General features: G+C 51.1%; 1 protein-coding gene across 4 annotated transcripts in view; it reads left to right on the forward strand.

Moving 5' to 3' along the window:
• The window catches only part of PKNOX2 (PBX/knotted 1 homeobox 2), a 298,165-nt gene that overhangs the window by 217,087 nt on the left and 60,281 nt on the right, over window positions 1-20,797 (forward strand). For all 4 annotated transcript variants that reach the window (XM_070365178.1, XM_070365177.1, XM_070365179.1 and 1 more), the window contains one exon: window positions 10,649-10,788. In XM_070365178.1, the coding sequence (XP_070221279.1) occupies window positions 10,649-10,788 (140 nt within the window). The remainder of the gene's footprint in view (window positions 1-10,648; window positions 10,789-20,797) is intronic.

Genomic DNA, 20,797 nt, shown 5'->3' on the forward strand with positions numbered 1-20,797 from the left:
TTATGGTTCTATGCTATTTGGGCACAAGCCAAGTGGTATAACAGTTAAGCGGCCTCCGGTCCCCTCAGTTCTGTTCCCGTCCATCCTGGAAAACTCCGTGATTACTTGTAAGAACATCCCTCTGTGTTCATTGTGCACTGAAGACAGATCGCAAGTTTAGAGAGTACAAAAGCAACAACCCACTGGGACCCTTCCTGTGGCCTGCTTCCTCCTTCCTGTGGCTCCCTGTTGAATTCTGTCAGGGCCACAGCGCCCTCTGCTGTCCACCTCCAGTACCTCAGTTCTGGCGTGATGACACCTGAGTCCTGGATGCAGATTCTCACTTTATGCTCGGAGAGGTAGGGCAAGTCACAGGACTGTGGAATTCTCCAGTAATTGTTTAATGAGGACATTGTCTCCAGAGAGACCTGGATGCGAACAAGGCCTGTGGTCCCTCCATTCGGCGCCTACATCACTCTTCATCCTTTCGCATCTCTGCCTCTGCCTGCCCATCTGTCACCTGGACTTTCCCAGCCCCTCCTCCCGCTGCCCCAGCACCCCCACGGATCCCTAAGGGAGCCTCAAAGTCATGTTCTCTGCTGTTACTCCCCTCTCCCAGCAAGCGCCACTCCAGTCTCCCTCCCAGAATTTTCCTGGTAACACAGCCTCCCTCTCACTCATCCAGGCACATACCGTCTAACCATGCATTCTTTCCACCTCTGAAGTGTCATTCAAGTTCTCCCGTTTCCTATAACACCCCGTGGGCAACACCACCCACCCACCAGAGTTCTCGCTCTGTGGCTCCACTAGCAATTTTAGGAAACTGACAGCTTTATTGGGGAGGCAGCAGCTTCCCCACCCCTCACTCTAACCCCCTCGTCCCAAACTCCTGCTGCCAGTAACCTCCCCCCGCCCTTCCTCAAACACAGACACATACCTACTGTTCCACAAATACCTTTGCCCTTGGCTTATAGGCAAGACAAATATTTTATCTGGTCTATTTGTGTGTGTGTATTCAGCGTTTAGTACTCCTCTGCGTGTCCCCAGCATGTCGGCTGTGTGAGCATTTGAGTAGAAAGCAGAAATCCTGGTGGCCAGTCTGACTCACTAGGCACAGTGGCAATGGATGGGGGCACTCTTGCAGTTTGGATTAGGAGCCAATTGCTCTGCAGGTAGCTAGGTGCTTGCATAGTGTGACATCATGATAGGGGGTATTGAAAGGGTTCTGGCAATTCACCAAGGATGCAGCCTCATTATTGACCAGAGGCAGGCAAGACAGACAAAGTCAGAACTCTCAGCTCAGGACCCAGATGGGAAGCTCACTTCAGAAGGGAGTCAAACCCTTGCTTGGAACTCCTCCCCACCCCCCACCCCCTCCATCCTCCTGCCACCCTCAGAGCCAGGAGAATGGTGTTCAGATGCCGTGCTGGGAGATGAGGGGTCCAGATGATGCTACCCACCCCCATGCGGCACCGGCAAGGCTAAGGCTGGGCCAGCCATGTCGGGGGAGACCAGACCTGTCTCTCTTGCCCTCTGAGTAACTTCTTTCCCTCCCTGTCCAGGCATCGTGCCCTCTCTGAGCAGAGGCCTGAGCAGATACCTGGGGGAGCTGGAAGGCCTTTGATCAGTCATTAGGGTCCCCACGCTGGTTTCATTAGGTGGAGGGGATGGGAAGTAGTCAGGGCCCCTGGCTGTGAATGCCTTCCTCCATCCAGACCATGCAGCTGGACCAGGCAGAAGCGGGTTCAGTTGTTTTCACACTTTACATTCCTCTCATCTCTTTACGGGTAGGAGCCCCCTGCCATGCAGGACCTTCTGCTCAGCTGCTGGTGAGGCACTCTGCAGCTTTAGAGTTAATTCCACAGCTTTGAAAGCCTCTTCTGTGGCTGTGATTGACGGCTCCCTCTGCCCCTGGGGCCAGCACCAGAGGGACCATATGGGTGACCTGCCTTCCCTCGCTTTGACTCATCAAAACGGACTCTTCTCTTTCTTTTTTATTTTCTGCCGGGCCTTTCTTCTCACTGTGCACAGTGACCTCTCTCCGTGGCCTGCTTGGGCCACCCATGTCTTTCAACAGGACATGCTGCTGAACTCCAGCTCACTCCAGGCCTGGATTCTTCACTGTGGCAAAGGCGAAAACAGCCTTCAGGTCTGACCATGGGGCCTTAAGCCTCGCTTAGGAGACAGTGGCCTAGCCACAGAATTTTGCTAGAAGACACCCGTGCTCTCATGGCCTTGCCTAGGGTTTTTATTTGACAAACTTCCTACTCGAATTCTTGTATTTACAAAAAAAAACTCAGATATTTTATTGTCTATCCTCTTGCCTGCAAGCAGGATGAGCATTCTAAACAGTGACAAAAATAGCTGATGGCCGAAGTACACAAAGCTTAAAATAAATCAGGCAACAGGTGATCCGTCAGCAGCGGGCCTAGGGAGCTGGAACCTGCCTTCCTCCCCACCCCCTTTTCCAGTTGATCTTCTAGGAGCTCGGATATCTGTGGAGCAGGGTGGGATGGGGGTGGGTGAGCACAGCTCTGAGGTGTGTGCTGTCCTTGGAGTTTGTGGTCTGGAGGAAGAAGAGCAAGCTGACTCAAGTCAACGTGGTAAAACAGGAATTCAGAATCCTAAGCCTGTCCCACTCCAATGCTGATGAATTATACAAAGTTGGACAAGAAGTTTCAATATTATCTCTTTCATTCACTCAACCAGTTAATAAATACAAGGGGCTTTCCATGGGTCTTGCAAACCTGTGCCATGTGCCAGGGACACATGTCCCTGCCCTAATGGAGCTTATGGCTTATTGGGAGCCTTTCTGCATCAGTAAAATGGGAATAACTTCTGCCCTCCTTGCTTCACAGGGTGGCTGAGAGTGTGGATGTGAAGGGTACCATGGTGTTTTCCAGCTTTCTTTCAGCCATGACCCTGACATTGATTTTTTTTTTTTTTTTTCCTCTTGATCTTCTGTATGTCTCCAGTAGACAAGACTGGATTGAACTTTAATTACTCTCCTTTTTATTGGGAACACAGTAGGGATATCAAGTATGTGTCTCTAGCTGTAAACACACTCCCTCACACACACACACACATATACGCATACCCTCAAGGGCCTAATTGAATTCACTGTTGTGGGACTATTATACAAGCAAAGGGTCCTCCAGGGATGGAGGGAAAGATGGGGAGAAGACAGCGCCCGTGAAAGTGCCTGAAGCTGGGAAGTGAAAGAGTTGGATCACAGTCCATGGTCTTCCTCCCTTTAGGTATATGGCCAGTCACCCCAGCAGTGCAGGCAGGGTAGCAAACACTTTCAAGTTTCATTCTGTAAGCCACTGCCTACAAACCCTTTTAAAATTAATTAATTGCTGAAGACCTCCATTTTGCACCACAAAGTAACTTCTTTGCATGGCTTGTTCTATCTGGTTGGTCCTGGAATCAGAAGGCAGATGCGCCAGGCCTGCTGTTGCAGGAACCCCTTTGAGCCAAATGGACTACCCTCCTCTCCTCCAGCCCTTCCTTTCCTTGAGCTGACTGGGTTGGGGCATATTTGGAGGAACCATGCTTGACTCCTCCTGGTTTTGGATCCCTAACCCTTTCAACATGCCACTCTCTCATTTCCTGGGCTTCCCTGGTGGCTCACTGGTAAAGAATCTGCCTGCAATGCAGGAGATGCAGGTTCGATCCCTGGGTCAGGAAGATCAGTGGGAGGATCCTTCAAGAATCTACAAGAATACTCCAGTATTCTTGCCTGGGAAATTCCAAGGACAGTGGGCTACAGTCCATGGGGTCACAAAAGAGTTGGACATGACTGAGCATGCATGCTCTTGTATCCTCATTCAGTCAGTCATTCAGCCATTCCACAGACAGGCCTGGAGCCCATGGGAGCCAGGGCTGGTGATGGGAGCTGGACTCCAGTCCACTCGGGGAGATGGATAGAAGAGGACCCGAAGTGCTACAGGGTTTAAGGTCCATCACCACACATGCAGAGGAGGCAGGGAGCGGGGCTACCTGGTCAGGGCTTAGCTGCTCAGTCGTGTCTGACTCTCTTCAACCCCATGGACTGGAGCCCACCAGGCTCCTCTGTCCATGGGATTTTCCAGGCGAGAATACTGGAGTGGGTTGCCATTTCCTTCTCCACCTAGACAGGGGCGTGGAGAATTGGGACAGGCTTCCCGGGAGGGCTGACACTCCCTCCAGCTGAGTCTTGAAAGAGAGGTGTGTTCACACGTGGTCGGGGGGGATCCTGGAGGGCAGCGAACACGTCTGTTCTGTTCACTGTTGTAGCCCCAGTGTCTCAGACAGAGTGACCACAGCATCGATGGCATGCCGGGGTGACCGGTGTGGGGCGGGTGACACCAGGCGGGGAAACCTGGACCCTTTCTGCTGAGGCAGCCGTGGGGGCGGGGGCGTGAAGATGTCAATCATGGGGCGTGTCTGGGCACCCCCACCCAGGAGGGTCTGGTGGGGGGCGGGGTGGGAGAGGGGTGCTGTACCTGAGATGAGGCTGGATCAGTGAGCAGGTCCAGGCCTGAGCACCCTGGACTGTGCCCTCCCCTCAAAACCATCCATTGTACCCTCTCTGCCTCCCCACTGCTCAGGCCAAACCTGATATTTACTAAATGGCTTCAAGCCCTGACCTCCAGGTCCTTGGACTCCATCTAGGTTACAGGAAACCAGATCTGGCCTTTTGTTTGTTTTTAGTCACTCAGTCGTGTCTGACCCTTTTCGACCCTGTGTTCTGTAGCCTGCCAAGCTCCTCTGTCCATGGGGATTTCCAGGTAAGAATACTGGAGTGAGTTGCCATTTCCTTCTCCAGGGGATATTCCCAACCCAGGGATCAAACCCTGGTCTCCTGCAAGTCTCCTGCGTTGCACGAGAGTTCTTTACTGCTGAGCCACTGGGGAAGCCAGATCTGGCTCTACCGCCCCCCAGAGCAGACCAGCCCTCCTGGAGCCTCAGCGGCCCCTAGTGGTTGGGCCTGTGTAGGCCCCCATGTTCTCAAAACACAAGGCTTCCCTGACCTGGCCGGCAGGCCCTGGGGATGGGCAGCCCCACCTTGCCATGTCAGACGAGGGGGTGTTCCCTCAGGAGTGCTGTCTGGGCTGAGTCGTGGTGGGGGGTGCAGACCTTGGAGGCCCAGGGTTTGCAGAAAGCACATGTGGGAGGTACCCGGGTGAACCTGTCTAATCCAGTATCAGCAAGCACCTCGTAAGCCATGCCAGCGTCCTCTGCTTGTTCTCATGGCAGACTAGACTGTTGAGGGGATGGGTCTCTAAGCGCCTCAGATTCTGCCTTCCTGCCTTCCTACGCTCACAGCGCACACGCGTACACCCCCCAACTCTTCCCTTGGCGTTTTGGGATCGGGGCTGGGGCATCAGGAGCTTTCACCTCACCATGTCACAAATGGAGAGTCTGGGCAGCGACCTTTAGCTCCAGGCTTAATGCAGGGCTGGATCAGAGCTGATTGATAGCGGAGAGTCCAGTGGGTTAGAGCATCTGTGGGATGCAAGGACCCCATGCTAGGAGAGGCGACGGGAACTTTAGAAGCCTGTGTAGGTTCTGGACCCGGCAGTGCAGCTCACCTCGGGCAGGCCTCTGGGGAATACTGTCACCTGTCCCTATCCACTCTTTGTATCCAGTTTTTTCTTGTTCTTTTTAATATTCTTTTATGTGGCTGTGTCAGGTCTTAGTTGCAGGGCGCGGGACCTTTCACTGCGGCTTGCAGGCTCAGTATTTGTGGCCATGGCCTTGGTTGCCCCTTGGCACGTGGGAATCTCAGTTCCCCAACCAGGGATGGAACCCGCATCCCCTACATCGGAAGGCGGATTCTTAACCCCCGAACCACCAGGGAAGTCCCCTGCTTTCTTAATCAAGGCTCACAGCCTGTCTGGGGAGGATGTCCAGGGCTCTCCTTGGAGAAGGGTTCCTAGTCTGGAGTGGCCGCTTTTGGGACCAGCTGGAGACACAGCAAGTGGCCTCAGAGAGTGTAGTCTCTTCACTACAGATTGAGGAGAACAAGAGAACGTTACCTGGAGAGAAACTCTGACGTTAGGGGTGTGCTTGTAAATATTTAACAACCAGCTGTCAGGGTGGGGTTTGGGAAAGGATTTGATTTGCAACATTTGTCAGTTTCCATGGTGTGATTGCTCCCACCATGGCCACTCTCAAGCTGTTAATGTGATTATCAAACTTGCAAAATTCCCAAAAAATTATCATTCGGCCTTCATTGACCAGAGCAAGGGATCTCTGCCCTCCATCCATGCAATCTTTCCCAACAGCTTCTCTGTTGTAGGGCCAGAACCTCCTGCCAAAATCTCACCACCCAACACCCTCTTCCCCCTGCCCCCGGGCCCTGGGACAGCTGTGGGCCTCTCCCTCTGCGCTCTAGTTCTTGAGAAATGGGTGTCTCTGGCTAGATAAAGAAATCTATTTGGAGATAAACACTCATTCTCCAAACCTGGAGGAAATGCCAAGTTTGCTGAATTAACCCCCAGGAGTTAAATAAATCTGAATCATTGTCCTCCTCAGACCAGCTCCCCGGCTCTCTGAACCCCAACAACAGCCTCTCAACTAGAGCCTCTTGGGATGCTGGCAATGACTGCTTTTGATTTACGCTTTCCTCTAGACCCCAGAAGGCCCTTCTGCCCCATCTTTCCCTGAAGTCCTGCCTAGAAATGGGAGGTCAGAGGAAAACAAGCCCCTCCCCTCAGCCCTCCTGCTCCTAGAAGCTCATCTGCATAGAAGAAGCCCCTTGTAGATTCCTTCAAGGACACAGGAAATTCACCTTTAGAGGACTGAGCCCAGCAGAGCACACCAGCCCACGTGTATTTTACTCTTGAATGAGCTGTGCACATAGCTGTGCCTTGCTTTTGGCAAGATACATGTTCTGGAAATCTTGTGTTTGATAACTACAACCACCCTCCCTGTGGGCAAAACTTTAGGGTTTCAAAGCACTTTTACACACTGGATGTCATCTAATGGGAGCCATGTGCCATCGCTTGGGGTGGGTAGTGATGGTGTAAGCATTCTCATGGCCTGTCACTGCTATTAATAGAAGGGGTTTGGGGACTTCCCTGGTGGTTCAGTGGTTGAGAATCCACCTGCCAATGCAGGGGACACGGGTTCAGTCCCTGGTCTGAGAAGATCCCACGTGCCATGCGGCAAATCAGCCCGTGTGCCGTAACTACAGAAAGCCTGCGCACCACAGCTACTGAGTCCACAGTCTAGAACCCGTGCTCTGCAACAAGAAAAGCCACCGCAGTGAGAAATGTTCGCACAGCTAGAGAGTAGCCCCTGGAGCTGCGACTAGAGAAAGCCCTCTCACAGCTGGCCCCGCTGCAGCCAAAAATAAATACATAAATTTTTTTTAAAAGAAGGTGCTTTTTCAGATACCACCTAAGCCAACACATCCAGCTAGGGAGCTTCCACCATCTCCGGGTGAGTCTCTGCTTGGCCCCTGTGCCAGTGGAAACAACTTCCTGGAGGCAGTGCATCCCAGCCTTGGAGAGCTCAGAGGCTTGGAAACTTACTATGTGGGTCGAACCCAAATGTGCTTTATGTGTTGCAGGTTTGATGTGTCGGTTGCAGTTTGACACTTTGGAGTCCACAGTACAGAACTTGCACAATCTAACCCCGGGTTCAGTGGTTCAAAGGGGGCTCGCATGTCCCTCCATCTCCCACCCATCCCCCAGATCTTTCTTAGTATTGCTGCTGCTGCTAAGTCACTTCAGTCGTGTCCGACTCTCTGCGACCCCATAGATGGCAGCCCACCAGGCTCCCCCGTCCCTGGGATTCTCCAAGCAAAAACACTGGAGTTGGTTGCCATTTCCTTCTCCAATGCATGAAAGTGAAAAGTGAAAGGGAAGTCGCTCAGTCATGTCGGACTCTCAGCGACCCCATGGACTGCAGCCTACCAGGCTCCTCCGTCCATGGGATTTTCCAGGCAAGAGTACTGGAGTGGGGTGCCATTGCCTTCTCCGTCTTAGTATTATTGCAAATCCCTGCAAATATTCTTTGGAATCCCTTCAGCAGCCTGGCTGAAGGTACACTCTCCTCTGAGTGTACCTTCGTGCCACGTCTCAGCTTAGTGCGTGGGGTTGAAAGCTCTGCATGAGCCACGCCTCTGCTCATGGATCCTCACAGAGCATCAGTATAGAGGTTTGTTTGACAGACAACGTTACACTTTGGACAGACTGAGCCTGCTGTCAACTGAAACATGGTGCTAAACCACATCTCCCCTGTTCTGTACTTATATTATCGATCTTTTTTTTTCTGGCCAAAGTGTTAGAAGTTTAAATTCCAACTTATTAGATGAGAATTAATCTTATTAGAATTAGCACGTTGCCAAAATCCGTAAAGATCATTTGGATCCAGGTTTCATGTCACCCATAAATTTGTCAAGCGTTTTTTCAGAACTTTTCTGAGTCACTGATTAAAATATCGAGGAAGAGGGTCGAGGAGAAAGAATGTAGCATCTCCCAGAAGCCTTTCTCCTACTGACATCTCTCCTTTCATTGCCATCCGTTGGGTGTTGCGTCCTAATAATCCACACAGTTGTCCACCGGGCCATGTCTCCAAGTTTTCCATGAGGAAATCACAGGAGGTCATTTACGGCATCTGTGTCTACTACATTCTCCTGCTCTTTAGCATGTTAAACCCAGAAAGTGGGCACTATTGTAGCAGGCATTCATCCTAGTCACCCCAGTGCCTAAGTACCCAGTGGGAACTCAAAAAGTATTGGGAAAATAATCAGTTGCATTAGTGAGTGAAAAAAAAAAAACTGGTCCAAGTCAATGTGAAATTTAGAAGTATTTAGTTTTCCTGATTGCACCTTATTTCTGTGTTTTGAAGATTAGAACAGTGATTGTTTCTACTTTCTCCCTTATTGTGCATGCTCAATCACCCAGTTGGGTCCGACAGTTTGTGGCCCCATAGACTGCTGCCCTAATACCCGTGAATCCTAAAAGGACACCAGTTTGCCTACAGATGAGAAAGCAGGAGCTTAGGAAAGCTGAGGGATTTGCTGTAAGTCAAAAAGCTATTAACAGGAGACAGTAGGAGTCAAGTGTGGTACCTTGCTGGCCTCAAGGTATCGTGATGTTCTGTCTAGCCTGTTAAGTTTGAGAAAGTTCCCCCAGCTCAGCCAACAGAGACAAGAATATCTCTACCTAACAAAAAATGATGAGGAGACAGTATATTTCTTTTATAGTCTCAATTTTGTTTACCATCAGTCACTCATTCATTCAATAAATATTTGTTGAACATCAACTAGTGCCAGGCTATTCTAGGCCCTGCAAACACAACTGTTAATCAGCCGTCTTTGAGCTTAAATTTGAGTTGGAGGTGGGAGAGAAAATAGCAAGTAGTGTAGTGTCTAGTCCAAGGGTTGTGAAATACATGGTCACGATAAGGGCTGTGAAATGAGGCAGAGCAAGGGGGAGAGCAAGGGGCAGAGGGACTCTATTTCACTCTGAAGATGTGGCATCTGACAGATCTAATGAAGAAACTGAGACAGCAAGCATTTGGGGGCCACTGGCACCACCAGTTACGTATTTGTGGAAATACCATACTCTTTCTTCTAGGAAGCAGGGACCTAGATCATAAGACGAACTTTCCAGCTGGAAAACATAATTCTCTTAAGGTGTGTTCACTCGTTAGTCCCTCATTCATCTTCTCAAGAGATACCAAGCATTCACTCTGTGCCATCCGCGTGCTGGGGATGAAGGAGTGAACAAGGTGTTATCTCGAGAGGCAGACAAGGATGTCAAGTCCCAAGAGCAGAGGGGATGAGAGCTGTGAGGTGCTGTGGACAGGCTGGAGGAAGGCAACAGTTGAGGCTTATCACCACATATGATGTTTCAGGGATCCATTTAATCAAAGAAAATAAAATATAAAAGCATTAAGTTCTGTAATGATGGTTGTTGCCAAAAATTTTAAAGCCATTTAATCATTTCTTCAAATGAAATCTTATACAGAAAGTCCAATATATTTTTAAAAGGTGCTCTGATTGATGTAAACTTGGGACACCTTCCAAGGCATGTGACAGAGGAGGAAAACGACTACTCCAAATATTCGTTAGAGTTGAGAACAGAAATCTGCTCATTGTCCACTAAAACCCGCTTATCTTCAAGTGCCCAGGTAAACCAAAGTTTGCAGAACACTCAGTTATCCATCAAAACCATTAAAACAGTTACCTCTGGCTTACGTTAAATGGAATAAATCTTTGCCCAATTGAGAACTGACTCAGCTAATTTTTTCCTGCCCTCCAAAGTCACAGAATCAAACGCAGCACTGCTCAGCACAGCCCAAGTGACTCGTAAGCAAAATTTAAAGGGCTCATCATTCGGGTTTTTTTTTTTTTTCCCCAGCTTCTGGGCAGAGGCCACCACCTTAATTTGCATTAAGAACTATGGCTTTTAAAGTGAGCTCACTTCAGCATCACTTGGTTTTGGATGGTCCTAAACTGTTCTCCAGAACTTTCTGCTTTGAAGAAACGCCTGCTCTCTGCCCACTTGTAACACATGTACACATGGGTGCTCATTATACACTCGCATTTCTCTGTACCTTTTCTCTTATCCACACACACAACACGGGACGATGTAGACCTCACGATTCCAGTCGGGGAACCAGCAGTCCTGGCCCACTAACCCACACCTCCTCTCCCTTGTCTCTGCAGATGACGGCGACCGCTCAAGCCCCCTCTAAGGCCCAGGCTGTCCACATCTCCACGCCCTCAGCTGCTGCCAGCACGCCCGTGCCCACCGCCCCCATTGACCCCCAGGCCCAGCTGGAGGCTGACAAGCGCGCTGTGTACAGGTAGGAGACACTCTGGCCGGGCTGTGCTCAGAAGCCCCCAGGTAGCCTCAGGCCCAGCCCAGCCCTGAGAGATGAGAGTGCAGGCCCGAGGGTGGGCTCATGGAAGCCAGTAGCCAGGGCTGTTCTCTCCCCGCTTCCCCCTGAAATCACCCCAGAGAGCCCTCAGCTGGCCACGCAGGGTGGGCTCCAGCTTCCTGGAATCGTCCAGGGAGGGAAATGCAGCCTGGGCTGTGTCTCCCAGGAGGGGCCCTCCCCAGCCCAACTGGGGGGATGAGTCCCGATGAGCATCAGAATGCCCCTACCCCCCCACCGCTCAGAGCTGCCTCAGGACTGTCCCGGCCCCAGTGCCCATTGTCACCCTCACTCCAACACACACCGTCCAGGACTCATTCATGAGCGAACTTGAGTCCACCTGAAAGCCTCTGGGAGGCTTGTTAGAACACGCATAGCTGGACTCCGTGCTTGGAAATGCTGAATCAGTAGGTCAAGCTGTAGGAAGAGGACATGAATTTTTAACAAGCATTCCAGGTGGATGTAATGCAGCTACCTCTTGGCCCACGCTGTGATTCACGGTCGACTTTGGTTTTCAGCAGTAGAGGTTGTACGTGATGGTGGAGGTTCCAACACCCTCCCCGAGAGGGGCTGCTTGCAGGGAGCAGGCTGCTTGTCTTGTTTGAGTCTGCATTAGCCCCTGGCACCCAGGGCTGGGCCCTGATTGTTGCAGAGGGTGGGTGAGGCTCAGGGACTTACTGGTCTGTCTTGTGTACACGGGTGAAGTGAAGATGCAGTCCTCGGAAGGCAGATCTGATGAGGCCCTGGCAGGGATTTCAGCCATCATTTATCCATGGTGAGCCCACATCACTAAGAAAAGATGCCTAAGTATGGAGGCGTCGGTACTGAGGTCAAACCCTTGTGCACATCCACTTGTGTGTGGGCACGAACAGCCATGAGCATCAGCACCATTAACCTCCACTGGGTGAGCCCTGCAGTGGGCGCTAAGGCCACCCACACTCGGACCAGCCCACCCAGGGTGAATCGGAGGACTGAGTCCTTCCTCACTCACCCCCACTCCCTGCCCCCAGTCCTGACAGGCTTTATGGTAATGGTCGTAATTTTAGCTGTTATCATAATTATCCTTGGCACTACCTGTAGGCACTCAGATGGGCTGAATGAATGCCTCTAATCCAACAGTTGGGAGTCCAGAGCAATGGGCCCTGATCCCTAGATCATGACTGGAGGTTCTTCCCAGGCCTGGATAACACAGTGCCTGCCCCCCAAGGACCACCCCCCTACCCCCAGACACACACACTCAGGCCAGGCCCAGCTCCTGTGCATAGAGACCTCTGCCTTGGGCTCTGAAGAATGCCTGGATCTGGTGTCACAGGGCCAGTCAGAGACCCTGAGAAAGATTCCAGCTCCCCCTCCCGCAACACAGACCAGTAAGTGCTCCTGTCCTCCCATCACCTTGGCATTGAGTCCTTGCTGTTACTAGTGCTGTGCTGGGCGCAGGAGAAAGAGGGGTAAATTATAAAGGTAACGTGCGGGCTCTTGCCAGACTCTCTGAAAACGAGAACAAGAAACCAACACAGAGTGGTCAGAGCTTTAACAGAGACAGCTTCAAGGGGGAGGCAGTATTCAAGCTTGATTTGAAACCTGAGTAAGACTGCTCAGCAAGAGGAGAAATGGAGGCGGGGGTGGCTTCCAGGCAGAGGAGAGCCTGGTGAGTTCCCAGCACAGCCGCTGGCCAGAGCAGCTGGGTGTGGGGACATGAGGCTGCATGGGGTCTATAAGTTCAACTATGTGGTGGGCTTGTGCCCTTGTGGGGAACAGAAGCAGGCACAGGAGAGTGACATGGCCTCTGAAATGCATTGGGGTACAGTCATCACACCTCATTTAGATAGTGATCGACGTGCTCCGAGTGCGATCCGGACTGGCAGCATCACATCCCCTGGGAGCTGTTTGGAGACACTGACTCTCAGGCCTCACTCGACCTCGGGATTCCTGCTCTGCTCTTTGACAAGATCCCGGGTGATTCATGTGCTCACTGCAGATGGGTCCCCGACCCCTTCCCAAACTCCAGGGGGCAAGGGCATGTAGCGAGCACCGATTGTAGTCTAGAAAGACCCCCAGTTAGTGGTGTGACAAAAAGCTTCTGGAAACCTAGACTCGAGTCCTCCCTTCTCCTGGTACTCATCTCAGCATTGGTTTCACGATAGAGCCTAATCACTGGTTCAGCAAGAATAATGAGACAACCCATGTCAGCACCCGGCTCCATGTCTAGCACAAAGCAGACAGTTCTCTATGTCCCACCAGTGGGACCCACGTGCTCCATAGCCCTTCCCAAGACCCCAGGGTCATGCCCCACCCAGGCCCAGCCAGGAAGTGAGCTGCCTCCCACGGTCCATCATGGTGTCACTTGATGTATGGAGGCCCAGATGGTCCTTCAATCAACATGTCTCACCTTTGTGGGGCAGGTCCCCTCACAGCCCGTGGCATTTGCACAATAATCTCTGCAACTGTCTGAAGGTGAAGAAGAAACCCCGAGCTGATGCCACCAAAGAACCAGCCAAACATTGCCACCCAGCCTCTCAGGACGACCAAGCGGACAGACATCAGCATCCTTGCCCGGTTCTTTCCTCTGCAGCCCTTCCTGTCCCAGGGCCCCAGGGTGTCTGTCTCCCACAACCACACCTCTCCCATTAGTGCCAGTCGCCCTCTCCACAGCCCTTGTTGGGGGGTGAGGCAGGGAGGAGGAGGGGGCCCCGCCTCCTGCAGGGTCGGGTAATTCTAATTAGATTTGCCTGCCTGGGGCAGCGGCGCTCCAGAGCACATCAGGGAGTCTGCATTTCATGTCAATAAACGTAACCAGACCCTTTCCATGGAGATTAGTGCCCGGCTCTGACTTTTGGGAGCCCCCTCTGAGGCCCCTCCCAGATCCGAAGAAGAATGGAGGTGTGGGGGAGGCCCCTCCCTGGCCAGGTCTTCAGGGCGGCAGGAGACAGTACCACGAGAGGGAGGGAGCCCGTCAGTGCCCTGACGCTTTATTTGTATGTGAGGATGTGTTAATGAAATGTACTGGTTCCTTCTGATGTGGAAGCTGGGTGTGTGTGTGTGTGTGTGTCTGTGTCTGTATATGTGTGTGTGTAGTGTGTGTGTGTGTGTGTGTGTGTGTGGCCGGGGAGAGGGGAGGCAGAGCCTGTCTTTAATTGGATCATACCAGAGCATCATCTGGGCTAATCAGCAAGGCAACCAGGAGCTCGGGCTCAGATTAATGATTGCAGTCTAATCCAAGCAGATCCCATGATTAGATGCACATCGTGGGTAATTGTGTTTGTGGCCCGTGAGCAATGCCGAGCCTGGGTCTGTGGAGGGGAGGCCCCGTGGAGTGGGGACCACAGGTTTGGACCCAGCTCAAAAATCTCCTTCCCCAGGCCCACCTCACCCCTGGGGTTTTCGCCTCACAAGAAGTTAAAATTTAGCTTGGACCACACCTCCCCGCCCCCTCCTCCAGTGTGGGCTGTGGGCTGGACGGTGTTAGGTGGCTGGGAACCTGGGGCTTGGCTTGCCAGCAACCACAGAGACGGGCCAAGAGGGTGAGGTTAATCCGGCCTTCACTCTCCCTCCTCCCCTACAGTCTCCTTGGTTCCCCTTTGAAGTGAGTGGGTTCCCATGGAAACCATGATGTCCTGGGGAGCAGAAGAGTGGCAGGAGCTGGGCCTGGCCAGGTGCGGTGGGGAGGAGGGGGACTCTGGTAAGACCATTCTGCGAAGGCTGAGTTCCTGCCGCTTAGGCTGACATTCTGTCTGAGGACCCGGGAAGAGGCCGGCCAGGCACAGCAGAAGTTACCTGCTAGTGATGGGAAGTGCTGGGCTAGAGGTCGGAACAGTGAGCGAAGGGTGGGGGCAGTCCCACCATGAAAAATGCCAGGGAGCTGAGTTGTGAATCAGGTGTGCAGGCTGAGGGGGCTGCAGAGCCCTGTATTTCTCCTTTGTGGCGTTACTCGCAACTGAATGGATTGTGTTAATATTAGTTCTGTTTCCACTGCTAGATCGTTGCCTCCGTGAAGACAGGGTCTGTGTGTTTTCATTGATTTATCCCCAGTGCCTTACACAGCACCTTAGAGCTTGCAGCCTGGACGAGGGTGTACTAAATCAGAGCTGTTGAGTGGATTCCTTAAACAGGCGAGGAAGGACTGGACATATTTCAGGGTTCTAGGTTGGGGTGCTGGCAAACTGGTCCTGGGGGGAGAGGGACCAGGAGAGCCCTCACTATGACGTCCGTCAATCTCCATGGTGTGACTGCACCCACCACGGCCCTTTTCAAGCTACGGTGTGATGCTGCATGACATAGCTGGGAAGAGAAGCACACAGATGGCTCCCACCAGCCTCAAGTACAAACCCCACACAGGAGCCAAGTTACAGGTACCCAGTTTTACCAGCTCCTTTATAACTGATTGTACGGGATGGATTAGCCACAATTCTGCACTCCTTGGTCCTATCCGGTCCACTCCTCAGTTTAAAATCTGAAATGGTCTCTCTTAACAAATTAATCCTTAGAACAAGACCTAGCATAGAATGAATGCTTTCTGTGTGTGTGTGTGTTAAATCTCTTCAGTCGTGTCCGACTCTTTGCAATTATATGGACTTTAGCCCACCAGGCTCCTCTGTCCATGAATTTCTCCAGGCAAGAATACTGGAGTAGGTTGCCATTTCCTCCTGCAGGGGATCTTCCAGACCCAGGGCTGGAACCTGTATCTCTAATGTCTCCTACATTGGCAGGCAGGTTCTTTACCACTGGCGCCACCTAGGAAGTCCTGGAATGCCTTCTAAGTGTCTGCAATTGTGATCTTTCACCTCAACCCCAACACAGTGAGTTTTCTCCTTCCTAGAATCTATCGAGCTCCATCCAGCTCTCAGCATCTGCTTGAGCAAAGCCCCAACTTTCCCACTTTCCCCAAGGAGATTCCAAATGTTTCCTGGTCTCTCCGTTAATGAGCTCCTTTGCTGCAGCTCCAGAAACCTGTCATCAAACCAGTCTTCTGCCTCCTCTTTAGCTTCTCAGCCGTCAGTCTTGGCCTGTCCATGTAGCGTTTGTCATTCTTCCTGTCGGTCTCATCTCTCTGTAAACCACGCTCAGAGTTTCTGCCCACGTGGGACCTTGCCCTAGACAGCTCATGCTGAAGAAGTCCACTTCTAGCCCAGTGAAAGCAATACTCATTCCTAAAGCCTTGTTTGTAATCCATTTGTCCTGTCACATGCAGACTGGATCACTCTAGACTCTGCTCTTGTTTAGGGAAAGATCAGAACAGAGTAGTGGGCAGGTCCCTCCCTTGAGACTGTCCCTCGAAAGGTCACTGAAGTTCAGGCTTGGTCCTGATGGTCCTGTAGTTAGGGGGGCAAAAGTCATAGAACAACTATTCTGGGTGGCAGGACGAGCTCTAGAAATGGATGTAGTGGTAATTAATTTGGTCAGCTCGCACAAGTTAGTTTCTCTGAGCCTGTTTTCTCAACCATAAAAAAAGGAAATAGTCATAGCTAGACTAAAATGAGATGATGTTATGATATCTAACACACAGATCAGTGTTGGCTGCATGGGATGAAGTGAAGGTGGGGTTTTTTTGTTTTTTAATGGTGAAGCTACTTCTTTAAAACATTTTTTTACTATTTATTTATTTTTGCTGTGCTGGGTCTTTGCTGCTGGGCATGGACTTTCTCTAGTTGCAGCTAGTGGGGGCTATAGTTTCAGCATTTGGGCTTCTCATCACAGTGGTTCCTCTTGTTGCGGAGCATGGGCTCTAGGCGTGCAGGCTCAATGGTTGTGGAGCATGGGCTTAGTTGCTCCTTGGCTTGTGGGATCTTCCAGGACCAGGGATTGAACTTGTGTCCCCTGCGTTGGCAGGCAGAATCTTAACTGCTGGACCACCAGGGAAGTCCCGAGATGGGGGTGTTTTAAACACAGGGGCCAGCTCGGTTCCCTTGGCCCTTTCAGTACATGAGGCATCTTGTGTGTTTGGGGAGGTGAAATTCAGGCATCAGAACAGGGCCTGGGGACCTCAATTGCCTGGGTTTCCATTCTGTCTCCACTACTGGCCTCTAAACCTTTCCAGGCCTTTCCTCATGTGTAAAATGGGACTGAAAATAGTGCCCTCTCCTCATTAGGCTGGTCATGAGGATTAGGTGAGATAATACCATAAAGTGCTGGGGGAGGAATCTGGTACTTAGAGAGTGCACTGCAGGCATTAGCTGCTATTAGATGTTTGAGGAAATGAAACGGGGGTTGGTAGGGCTAGAAGGTGACTGCTGAGAGGCGAGACAGCAAGAAGCAAGATAGGAAAGGGCTCCCAGTTGAGTGCTGTTCGCACTGCAATTTGGTTAAACATTTATTGAGCTCTGCCATGTGTAAGCATCGTGTCAAGTTCCAAGAGGGATTCTGAATTAGAATGGATCGGTCCAGGGAGTGGGAGGAAAATAGGCGTAGGAAGTAGCTAGAGTATAAACTTGGCACATGGTTCGGGCTCAAAAAGTATTTGTGGAATTGACTGCAAGGCCCCTGGCCCATGGTGCAGTGTGGGAGTGTTGGACTGCTTTCCCAAGGGAGATGAAGCCCAAGAGAAATGGTAGCCAAGAGGCCTCTCCTGGGACCGGGACCATGGATGGGATGAGAGGAGCCCCCAGCAGCTTGAGGTTGGGCAGGGGGGCTGGCTGCCGTGTGACCGACCTCTTCAGCAGCTGCCTGGCCAGGACCCTGGGAACTGGCCCTTCCTGCTGAAGCGTCTTTGAGGGAACTCTTCCACCCTGTGACCAAAGGGTGTTTCGTCTCCAGGGAGTTGACCCTGGGGCTTAACCCTGTGCCTTCCCTGGCAGAGGGCTGGGTCATTCCTGGAACGTGCTGGGCGAGGTGGCCTGAGGATGGAGGGGGATAGAAGTTCAGCCATTCCAAACTGAAGAGTCAGGACCAGATGCTTCCGGACGAGTTGCTGGGAGCAGATGTTCCAGGCAGGGTTTTATGGGCTGGGGCTCTAGCAGACACTCCTTGCTTTTGGAAGCAGTTGGATTCACTGGCATCCGAGAAAACATCTCAGCTGTTGACTACAGTCAGGGGAGTGATCCTGCCGGAGCCGTCAGCTGAAAGTCAAACCATGCTCAGTTCTCCCCCAGGCGCCAGGCATCGCCTGCTCCCTGCCCTTCCTGCCAGCATCTTGAAGGCCCCCGCCCCTGGGCCTAGCCTCCGCACACGCTGCTGGCAGGCACAGGGACGCCGGCTGCCTGGTCCTGGGAGCAGGTGTGTTCAGAGGCAGCAGCTCTGGCTGCTTCCACGGCTCACCACCTGGCCTAAGTAGAGCTGAGAAGTCCAGATACTCCCCAAGACCAGGCACATGGATGAGAGATCCAGGAGCCCCGAATCCCAGTGACTTATTCTCACAAGGTTATGTTAGGATTAAAGGAGATAACCAACACTCACAGCTGACAGTGCTTGGCACAGGCAAGGCTCCCAGTGAATGGTGGCCACAGTTGTGAGTCGTGACAGTGGATCAGGCCCCCTTCCTAGCAGGAGGATGGCAGTCATTGGTCCTCCTGCTGGTGCAAATGGGCTGGGATGGGAGCATGGCAGTCATTGGTCCTCCTGCTGGTGCAAATGGGCTGGGATGGGAGCATGGCAGTCATTGGTCCTCCTGCTGGTGCAAATGGGCTGGGATGGGAGCATGGCAGTCATTGGTCCTCCTGCTGGTGCAATTGGGCTGGGATGGGAGCCGGCAAGCTGGGGCTTTGAGGGCTCGTGTGGCCCATTCCTTCTCACCAGGGATGGACTAAGCTAGTGTAACCCTTCCTTTTTTTTTTTAAATTAATTTATTCATTTATTTTTGGCTGCTCTGGGTATAAGTTCCTGTGTGTGAGCGTTTCTCTAGTTTCGGTGAGCAGGGGCTGCTCTCTAGCTGTGGTGCACATGCTTCTCATGGCCGTGGCTTCTCTTATTGCAGAGCACGGGTTCTAGGCATGCAGGCTTAATTGCTGTGCAGCATGTGGGGTCTTCCTGGATCAGGGCTTGAACCCTTGTCCCCTGCCGTGGCAGGCGAGTTCTTAACTTCTGGACTGCCAGGGAAGTCCCTAGCCCTTCTTTTAACTAAGCCCCACTTTCTGATTTTCCCAAGCCACTGGACCATTTTGTGGTCAAGTGAAAAGAACATAAGACTAAGACTTCAGACTAAGTTCTGACTCTACCACTGAGCAACCCATTTAACTTCTTCAGATAAGCTTTCCTACTCCATAGAGTAGGCATCAAATGAGAAAATCAAAGATCTATAAAAATGTCAACGTCTTCTTCAACACACAGACGTATTACTATAGGAAAAGATTCTTTTGGGAACTCATTTGATGAGGCACCCTTGTGCTGCAAAGGTCCTAATGCTCAAAGGGTAAGTCTGGCAGCTCAGTTCTGTGACCCCAGAACACCCAAGACTCAAGGGCAGTAGAGAAAAAAGGGGAGGACAATGAAATGATTCTAATAATGGTTCAAAAATGGTACCTGGGAGAGGGGAGAAAGCATGAAGTTTAGGGTTTGGATACCCAGGTTTAAATCTAAACGCAATCATTTATTAGCCTGATGATGTAATTATTTAACCACATGGCACCTCAGTTTGCAAATCAGTAAAGTGGGAATAATAAGAAATATTGGGTGTTTCAGTGCAATAAGTGCATGAAATGTAACTTACCAATTGCCACCAAATGTGCATGGGTGTGTTAATACCAATGACCAAAGCAAAATGGATAGAGTTCTCCTTCCCAAAGCATCCCTTTCCCCAGGGCTTTTTCGTTGGGGACTGGTTGAATCTCTGGGGACTTGGATAGAAGTTGCCTCTTTGTAGCTGCCTACCTGTGGGAAAGATACTTCTATTTTTTTTTTCTCTTCTGAGTTTCCTCCCCTTAAAATGAAGGGGCTGAACATGAAAAAGATAGGAGATAACAAGGATTAATAATAGTAAGGATTGGAGAAAAGAGAATCCTTGTAAACTGTTGTTGGGATTGTAGATTGGCATAGCCACTATAGAAAATAGTAGGGAGGATCCTCAAAAAAATTAAAACTAGAATGACCGTAAGATCCAGTAACCCCTCTTCGGGGACCCAAAGGGAATGAAAACGCTAACTGGAGAAGATATCTGCACCCCACCCCCCACCACGTTCAGAGCAGCATTGTTTATAAGAGACAAGGCGCAGAAACAACCGAAGTGTCCACTGATGGATGAGTGGGCCAAGCAGTTGTGGCGTATATGCACGCAGTGGGATAGTATTCAGTCATTAAAAGAACAGCAACAAGGAAACCCTGCCATTTGTGATAACACGGAGGGACCTTGAAGGCGTTATGCTAAGTAAAATACCTCATCGAGGAGGACAAATTCTGTGTGATCTCACTTATATGTGAAAACCAAAAAATAAATAAAAAATAGCTTAGAGCAAAAGAGATCAGAGTCGTGGTTACCAGAGGTGGAAAGTAGAGGTAGGGGGCAATCCTGGAGGGTAGTTGAAAGGCACAAACTTCCAGAGAAAAGGCACAAACTTCTATTTATGAAATAAGTAAGTATAAGGATGTGACATGGGACTTCCCAGGCAGCGCAGTGGTAGAGAATCCGCCCACCAATGCAGGAGACACAAGAGACGTGGGTTCAATCCCTGGGTCAGGAAAATGCCCTGGAGGAGGACGTGGCAGCCCACTCCAGTATTCTTGCCTGGGAAATCCCACGGACAGCGGAGCCTGGCGGGCTACAGTCCACCGGGTTGCTAAGAGTCCGACACGACTGAGCACACACACAGAAGCTATAAGGGATGTAATGTACAACACAATGAGTGTAGTTAACACTGCTGTATCATATACAGCAAAGTTAAGAGTAAATTCTAAGAGTTCGCATCACAAGGAGAAATTTTTCCTTTTCTCTTTTTATCAATCTGAGAAGATGTGTGTGAGCTGAACCTATTGTGATGATCATTTCACAATGTATGTAAATCAAACCGTCATG

This window comes from Bos mutus, chromosome 29 (genome assembly GCF_027580195.1).
Source record: "Bos mutus isolate GX-2022 chromosome 29, NWIPB_WYAK_1.1, whole genome shotgun sequence".
In the NCBI taxonomy this organism is placed as follows: domain Eukaryota; kingdom Metazoa; phylum Chordata; class Mammalia; order Artiodactyla; family Bovidae; genus Bos; species Bos mutus.